The following is a 9620-nucleotide window of genomic DNA, read 5'->3' on the forward strand; positions in this document are numbered from 1 at the left end:
GATATTCTTTGTGGCTACAGAGGTATGTTTCCATTCTCATCCAGATAAATAAAGTAATAATAAGGTTCGCGATATTTTATACTTCCCACTTTATAAATAAACATTTTAGTGTCCTCGTGTAAATGCTTTTTTTTTTCATGAAAGTCTCAAGAATAATCTGTAATCACAAGATACAGGCCATGAAAGCTGTTTTAGAGACAATGATCAGTTTTTTGTAGTAGAAATAAACTATGGCAAAGCATATTTCTGCAATAAAGATTATTCATTTGCATGGCATTTATGTCATAAACGTAAAACCACATCGCATCAACCCACGTGCTTTAAAAACTAAATAAAACACACACATTGCACTGATTCTGATGTTGGCTACTTACTTGTCAAAGCACCTGATACCTGACCGATGATACTTGAGAAAAATAAGAAGTGTCCAAAATACAATGGTATTGAATTGAGCATACTTTTTTGAGAAATGTTCTGTTTTCATAAAACTACTACTGTCAGATAATGGTCCAGGATCAAAGCCCTTTAATACACGTGATAATTATGATTTATCTAATTTTTTGTCCTATGAATTTGCTTGGTATCATGAGTGATGCTGAACATAGGAGAGTTGAAAATCATCTATTTAATAGTTTACTCGTTCACAACAAGTAAGTCCATAACTGATCCATTTTTTTTTATTCTTTCATATAAGATCCACACCATATAAACGTATTAGGCCCATTGAAAGCATTTGTTTCAGTGTTAATTTCACAATTTGAAAACAAAATAGACAAGCTTCAACTCTATTTCAAATTGCATAATGATAGTACTTTTCAAGATAAGTAGGTAAAGCAGCAAACATATATACTTCTAAATTACATAATTTAAACAAGCAGATAATTCAATAATCAATTGAATAAATTATTATCATTTACTATACATTAACTTTAATAACCTTCTGATGTAACCGGTTTCATACCATAAGTGCTACTCTTCCGCCTTAGCTGTCCTTGTACATCGAAAACAGGTTCTACACGTACAAAAAGTAGAATTAATTAAATTAAGTTCGTTTATTATAATATATGCCAATCACTTCAGCTTAGGGAAAGAATTTTATATATGAATACAGAATTAGTATTTTGTAAATTACAAATATGTCTTTCTATCGCCAGGTAGATGATCAAATGAAACTTCTACAAAACTCTTGGAGTGAGCTTCTTCTGTTGGACCACCTTTACCACCACATCCATAACTGTATTCAAGAAGAGACAATATTACCAAATGGGCAAAAATTCGATCTTCTTGAAATGGCTTTGTTAGGCCTACGATCTTTGGATGATCAATTTTATTGTTTAAGTGCTAAATTCCAAGATCTAAAATTTGATCGCGCGGATTATATCTGTCTCAAAGTTTTGATTCTACTTAATCCAGGTAAGTGAAAATTAGAATTTGGTAATATGGCTTAAGTTTTAAATCTTATCACTTGAATATTGTCAAATAACAATAGATCTGAAACGATAACGGTGCTGCTCATCGTCCTACCAACACAGAACGAAGAATTACCATATATTCCTGCGTTGCGTAAATAAAATGGTCAAAAGTAACTTTCAAACGATTCATTGAAATGACTATCTGTATATGTTTAAATGTTAAAAATGAGGCCAAGGCCTTGCGTTAAATGTTATACCAGTATTATGCAAGACTTAATTATTTGAAGTTTTAACTGCTTCTTGGGAACTTATAAATATCTAACCCCCAAAAAAGGAGTTTTAAATATATATATATGATTTTTTTACATTTTAGTGAGAACAACAACATTTTACATAAAATACATTTTAAACGTGTGTGTGTATATATATATATATAATGTAGTATTTTGTGAAGATTAGTTGACATTTAAGTAGCCCTCCAGTGGCACAGCGGTATATCTGCGGATTTACAACGCTAGAAAGCGGGTTTCGATACCCGTGGTGGGCAGAGCACAGATAGCCATTGTGTAGCTATGTGCTTAACTTCAAACAAACGAAGATTTAAGTAGATTGTTAAATTGTTTTTCGACACGTTTACCAACAGAACTGAAGTAATATTACATTTTAAGATCACCATATACTCACTGAACACAGTTTTAATGAATCAGTTTCACTGTCAAATATTGGTTGTGATAACCCGTACAGCATAGTTACCATCACACCATTGTGTTACACTGCTCATATCATTAACCTCTAGTTCTATAGACACGAGCTGGTTGATCAGTAGTTGGGATATGGGAGCATACATTCGCCTAACATCATTCATCTTACCTCGAATTCCTATATACCATTGGGTTGCACTAATCATACCATCCACCTCTAGTTCTCTAGACACGAGCTGGTTGATCAATGGTGACGGACTATCGATTTCTGATGACAATACTGTGCAGATAGCAGTCACAATGTGACGTAACCGATCATCCATAACTATATCCAGATTGTGTAATATACAAACCAATTATCTGATAGCATATTCACAAGCTACACCCTATGAGCCCGGATACAGCAGCCAGTTGAACAGCTCTAACAATCTATATTCGTGAAAATATTCGTCCGTTATCCGCAGGTAATGTGGGCATAAAACATCGACCTTAACTGAGTCGATCACCAAAAGAACAAACCCACAAATTGTTATTAAATCTGAAGACAAAGCAGAGGTATTGTTTTTTTCCAGGAACGGTAACACGTTGTATGTATTCTCACAAAAGAACAGGTGAAGCGTGCATACGTCCATATAATAGAACTGCATTTAATAATAACTCTCAAGATCGTGTGAAATGTTCCCCTTTTTTATTTCTTTATAATGTAAGAACAAAAATATCTTTTAGGTGTTAAATTAAGTGGATACACAAAGCAGAACCATATATTTGATTGTTACTGTCATTACCAGTAATTTAAAAGTATTTTTGTGAATGAACTTATATAACTTGTGGTATTTGAAAATTGACCTTATACGACACATGTACTAAACGGCCAAGTCTGAGCTCAAAGGTTCAAAGATAGCTAGCTCTAAGTTTGAACTACTGAATACACCGCCTGCCTCCTACAAGGATACTCTTAACCAAATATACCTACTGTCATTGTTATAATTCTTACACAATTGAAAGTACAGAGCGACATATCGCAAGGAAGTAAAATAAATTAACACTTTACAATACTGTTACATTAAAACCAAAACCAATACTTTTAGATAACGAATTATGGTTGAATATATGGTTCAGATATAAGGACAGTTTTGACAAATGTTGTTCAATAAATTGTTTCAAACCAATACTTAACTACAGAAGTTGATTTATTTTCATATTCTTCCAGAAATACCAAACATAACAAACCTGAAGCTGACACAAGAAGCTCACAGGCAAACTCAACAGGCCTTACTGGAGTATTGTTCTTCTTTCTACCCAGAATATCCGGTAGGATGCAAGTATTTTCGTTTTAGGTTAATCCTCGTAGTTTGTATGGGAGGAGCATCTTTATTTTCAACGATACATTGATCCTGTGACAAATATTTTTCATTACCTATTTTTTACCATTCTACTTAACAAAGGACCGAGATTCAAAATTATTTTGAAATTCTTAGAATGAATGTCGCTTTCCAATTGTTGCTGTAAAATGATACTGATCTAACGAATGAAATACAGATAACTATAGCTAATTTCAAATAAAATATTTATTGATATTATAACAATATATTAAATGTAGCGTATTAGATCTGTTTGGTTTAGCCTTGATACAGTTGTGTATAACTATAGAATTTAGTAAATAAACTTTTTAAAATGTGGTCCTTCAAAAAAGTATTAAAAGTGCATATTTGTTTATTAAGTTATACATAATAAAATAAATTTCTTTCCAGTGTAAGTTGGTTTATAAAAACCCACTGAAGTTTGTTTCGTTATATAATGAATGTGCTAGTTCCCTGCAGGGAGGGTAAAAGACAAAACAGAAGCATTCTCACCCTCCTCAACTGACCACTTGGAGGCAGTGTGAAGAAACCAGCTGGTCGTCAGTCACAATTCTCATATAAAACGGCTTTACGTAAATACATAAGAACAACTTAATTTAAATTGGTATGGTGTATTAACTATTTTACGCTCAATGTGTATAAAAAAGAAAACTTGTACTCAAAGCTAATTATGCTTTGAATGTTACATTTTTTGTTCTAAGTTATTAAGATTACTTGTATATTTTTAACGGAATAGCTCCTCCTGCACCGGTCACTACGAGGTTTTGTAAGTAAATTATAGTTATTTTTTCTATAAACACTTTTAGTGAATAATTAGTGATAAGCATAATATATATGTACATTTATTTTTGACTATGTACTTTAAGGTAATTTTGAATATGTATATATTTAAAGTATTTATTAAAATTATTTTGAGCTACTTAGGTATGTCTGTGTTAAAATCTATTACTTGGGTATAAATAGAAGAAACATTTCCCTTTTGTTTGTAAGAAAGTTTGAAAATAATTGTTCAGTATAGTTCTATTTTCTTATTACTGTAAATTATGTATAAAATATTTATTTTAAATATATAGAAATTAACAAGTAACGATTATATTTTGGGCAACAATTCTAATATCTTTTGAGATGTTCTTCAAAGTTCAGTTCACAGCAAGAGGGTTGGCGTAAATAATAATATATTTTATGTTTGTTTTACTTACAGGACAAGTACGTTCAGCTTCTTCAAAACCTGTCTGAGGTACGCCATCTCAGCTCACAGGCTGAAGACTTTCTTTACTACAAGTTGATTGGTGGCAGTGCAATAGCACAGACTCTTCTCACAGAGATGTTGCACACAAAGAAGAAATTATATTAGCTCAAAATTTAAGTTTCATAATGAGAACTTACGCTGTAAAATTATTGGACTCTGAAATACCTTTCTGCTTTTATATTAAAATAACAAATGACATTTGATCAAACCAGTAAATTAATAGGATACGAAACTCAAACGTCCTGAATTATACGCATTTTCATCGAAAATTTTCCAAATGTTGCATAAATCAAGTGCGACGATTCATTTGTGTTAATGTGTGTGGTGGAAGAAGGTGTGTGTAAACTTTGGTCAAGATGGATACCTTCTGATAATCTCATACATGGTATGCGTTAACCATTGTCTTGTTTTTAGGTAGTGGCATGTCAGCGCCTTTGTATTTTGAGACAATTTTTATTGTTATCATCGTAAAAACAGTTTTAGTGACTTATTTTTACATAGAATTTGTGAAAGCAAGGAAAAATATAGTTAAAATTACTTTTTTAAATTGCTCTGCAATCTTATGATTTTTAGATAAAACATGCCTCACTATGAAACAAATGTAAAAGTATGACTTCATCTGTTCTTCATCGTTTATCAAAATGAAAGTTAAACCTTCGTTTCTATGTACCTCAGGGAAAAGCATCAAAAAGCCAGAATCAACTGCTAATCATATTTCCACTAAAGCTTAGACTGATTAGCTTTTTTGTACAGAAGTTCTAGCAAAGCAAAACAAGGCCTACTCATCATTAAGAATTAACAGTGAGAGTACTGGAAGCACATTATGTTAATATAATAATAGTTAGACAAACAACGATTTATAAGTCTTATGAAGACGTTTATTTTGGACAGAAAAAACTACTTACCTTATGTTTATTAGTCGTTGTTTGCCAAAAATCTCGAACTGAACAAAAAATGTGCACTATTTTTGACAAGTTACTTTTATTGTTGAATTAAAAAGGTATACTTATATATATATATATATATACACACACACACACACACATAGGCACATGTGCCTTTTTCACAGCAGTGAAATTATTTTTCAAGATTATAATATATATATATATCTAAAGATGTTGTTTTTAAAGAAATATTGGGTGAAATGAAGAAAATAATAGAAATTATGTTTAAATTAAGTATATACATTGCGCGATTTTGTTAGTCGGAATATTGTGGGCACGTGCACCTGCACCTCTGTGAGCAGGTGCTTAAGGTAGCATATACCCTTTACTAGGTTTGGCCTTTTTATCAGAAAAAAACATTTTCATACTATGCTTTTTCTATTAAGATATATTGAAATAGGTACAAAGACATATTCTAGCACATGTTGTTTAACATTATCAATGTGTCTAATTGGCATATTATGAAATTACAAGAGAAATAAATGCCTTATGTTCCTGATAACTTCTACAAACATGGCTGAATGCTTCTGAAAATGAGTTTACAATTTGATGTGATGAATTAGTCCAAATTAAGGAAAACTGAAAATTAGATCAAGGTCAAATTACGGCGCTAATGAGCATGCCCTAAGTAGAACATATGCTACTGTGACTCGTTAATGGTCATTTAATTATAACCAAACCTCTTATCAACTTTACGTTAGAAACACTATGGATACACTAATAATTCATATTTATGCCAATTGGGAAGTCTATAACGTCAACAGATCTGAAGTTATGAGTTAAAAACCACTATAAGAATGTCAATTTTCAGATTTTGAGAAACACGTGTGTAAAGGTATTTAAATGGATTTTTTTATCTTTCATACTTTTTAGGGGTTTTTAGTTTAGCTAAGACTTTTTTTTCCACTGGACATTGAAAGTAAAGGGGTTATGCAAAAAATAAAATAAATTGTGATATTTTTTTACATTTAAAGGGTATACGCTACCTTAACATACTGCTCCCTTTTGCTGAAAATAAGCGCTTGTACAAATTTCATATTTTCATTCATAACATTAGTGAACAAGACAACCACTAGAGAAACTCCTTTTTCTTGTGTATGGGTGGGTGGGGGAGTGTTAAAGAAAGAGAGATAAAACTCCTTGAAGGCAATACCTGCAAGGAATACTTTTTATGCATATATATATATATCAGCAGCCAAACATATGATGTTTTGTTTTAGTCGTGCTATGAATAACAAAAAACACATATGAAATTTCTCATCAGCATAGGAATTTTGTGATTTACACTCTCCAGCATTTAAAACATCAAACGTAGTTTCGTTAACTAGAAACGTGCCATCTCGGACATTAACATTAAGATATAATAAATGATTTGCTCAGTTATTACAGGAACGAATGGCATTTTATTTAAACGATGAAAAATCAAGGTTTTTAAAGTTTGCGCCTTGTTGTAAATTCTCATTGGAAGACGATCCATAATTTAACGGTACCTGCCGAAGAGACTAAACTAAAAGTGCCGGCTTCTACTGTCAAGGTTAACACATACACAAAGTCTTAATTTTTTAATAAATTATTAAACATGTTTGTAGTACAGAGTAACCGTTATAGTTAACGCTATAATAATGTAAATATAGAATATGTACAAATGGAAACTAATCATTTCCAAGTTGCTCCTTGTACACTTACTGTTTTAATTCAAATATTTGCCGGAAAAGAACTGTGTTTTCTAGCAGAGCTTGTTATATACGACACAAAAACCTTATAAAAACTATAACGTTTAAATAATGTTCATGACCTCTGTTGTTAATGTTTTATTAGCGTTAAGCCTCATATCGGCCATCTGCGCCTTGTACGCTGTGGGCAGATTTTGGCGTTTTAATTCTGTAAACTTACCATAATGTCCTCTGTAAAATATATATATATACATACTTTTGTTATTGGCAAAAATCCATGATTTAATTAAATTCTGTTGAAGAAATTTGAATTATGGGGTCTTTTTTACTTTTATTGACATTACTGAAAAACACACAAAATGTATACACATCATTATGAATTACTTGTATATACGAAACTCACTTATAATATGGTCCCGGCATGGCCAGGTGGTTAGGACGCTCGACTCGCAATCTGCGGGTCGCGGGTTCGCATTCCCATCCCACCAAACATGCTCGCCCTTTCAGCCGTGGGGGCGTTATAATGTGACGGTCAATCCCACTATTCGTTGGTAAAAGAGTAGCCCAAGAGTTGGCGGTGGGTGGTGATGACTAGCTGCCTTCCCTCTAGTCTTACACTGCTAAATTAGGGACGGCTAGCGCAGATAGCCCTCGTGTAGCTTTGCGCGAAATTCAAAACAAACAAACATTTATAATATATATACAAAACAATTTTTACACAGGAATAAGGTCACCTGTGCTTACATACCTAGTCAAAATCTTTAGATAATATTATAAAAAAACTTGTAATACGTTTAAATCACATTATGCTATGGAGGATAACTAGAAAAATGCAATCCGAAAATATAAAGTCTCTCAATAAAGTTCATTCCTTTTTCACTGCATGAAATTAAATTGTTTATTTTAATGTTGAATGTAAATGTATATTAAAAATCCGCGGTTTTCATCCTAACAAATCAGCGATTAAAGTGATGAAAAAAGTAGTTATATGTTTATTGCGTTAATGCTACGAAGATCTTTGGACCAGTATGACCGTTACACTCAAATATTACACTATTATACACACACTGATATTGCCCTATTATATACACTCCTATATTACGCTATTATACATACTCCAATATTACGCTATTATACACACTCCGATATTACGCTATTATAAACACTCCGCTATTACATTATTATATATACTCCGATATTATGCTATTATAAACACTCCTATATTACGCTATTATACACACTCCGATATTACACTATTATAAACACTCCGATATTACATTATTATATACACTCCGATATTACGCTATTATAAACACTCCTATATTACGCTATTATACACACTCCGATATTACACTATTATATACACTCCAATATTACGCTATTATAAACACTCCTATATTACGCTATTATACACACTCCGATATTACACTATTATATACAAACCGATATTACACTATTATATACACTCCGATATTACATTATTATATACACTCCGATATTACGCTATTATAAACACTCCGATATTACATTATTATATACACTCCGATATTACGCTATTATAAACACTCCTATATTACGCTATTATACACACTCCGATATTACACTATTATAAACACTCCGATATTACATTATGTTTATAATAGCGTAATATCGGAGTGTATATAACTCCTATATTACGCTATTATACACACTCCGATATTACACTGTTATACGCTTGGCTTTCAGCAGGATACGTTTTGTATTAAGCATATCGTGCGTTTTCTCCTTTCTTATTTTGATTGTAAAATTTATTTATTTTTTTGTTTATTCCAAGTCTATGCAGTTTTCGAACAGCACGTGACCCAGGAAACCATTAAATTGATTTCCTCTTAGCTGCCTTTCTTCCTTTGTCATTCTATGAAGATAACACCTGTTCTACACATGAGTAGAATGGCTGTAATGCTGCATGTTGTGCAAGAATATATAAAGCAGTGTTCTTAAATGGTAGGCTAGGTGGTATCGCGAGGTTACCGTTATGGCTTCCTTTATGTTTCAATGATAATGACAAGTCACATGAAAAATGTTAATTACTATGGGTAAATCCAACTTTTCTCTTTAAGTAAGAAACATTAGGTTTAAATATTCTTGTTCCTCATGCAGAGTGAATTATTTAGAGAGAATACATCTCGAAGGAAGAAGGATAGTCTAATCAATACATGAATCCAGTGAAAAGCGATCGTCCAGAAGCAACTACACATACCATGTTTTGTTTTTGAATTAATAAAAACTGTTTTCTATGCT

General features: G+C 32.0%; 1 protein-coding gene across 2 annotated transcripts in view; it reads left to right on the plus strand.

The window, feature by feature from the left end:
- LOC106471508 (nuclear hormone receptor FTZ-F1-like) overlaps positions 1-5719 on the plus strand; it is a 64148-nt gene extending 58429 nt beyond the window's left edge. For both annotated transcript variants that reach the window (XM_022400116.1, XM_022400117.1), the window contains exons 3-5: positions 1155-1413; positions 3324-3424; positions 4676-5719. In XM_022400116.1, coding sequence (XP_022255824.1) covers positions 1155-1413; positions 3324-3424; positions 4676-4828 — 513 coding nt within the window. In that variant the 3' untranslated portion in view covers positions 4829-5719. The remainder of the gene's footprint in view (positions 1-1154; positions 1414-3323; positions 3425-4675) is intronic.
- Positions 5720-9620: the final 3901 nt, after the last annotated feature.

The sequence above is a fragment of the Limulus polyphemus genome, unplaced genomic scaffold (assembly GCF_000517525.1).
Source record: "Limulus polyphemus unplaced genomic scaffold, Limulus_polyphemus-2.1.2 Scaffold4665, whole genome shotgun sequence".
In the NCBI taxonomy this organism is placed as follows: domain Eukaryota; kingdom Metazoa; phylum Arthropoda; class Merostomata; order Xiphosura; family Limulidae; genus Limulus; species Limulus polyphemus.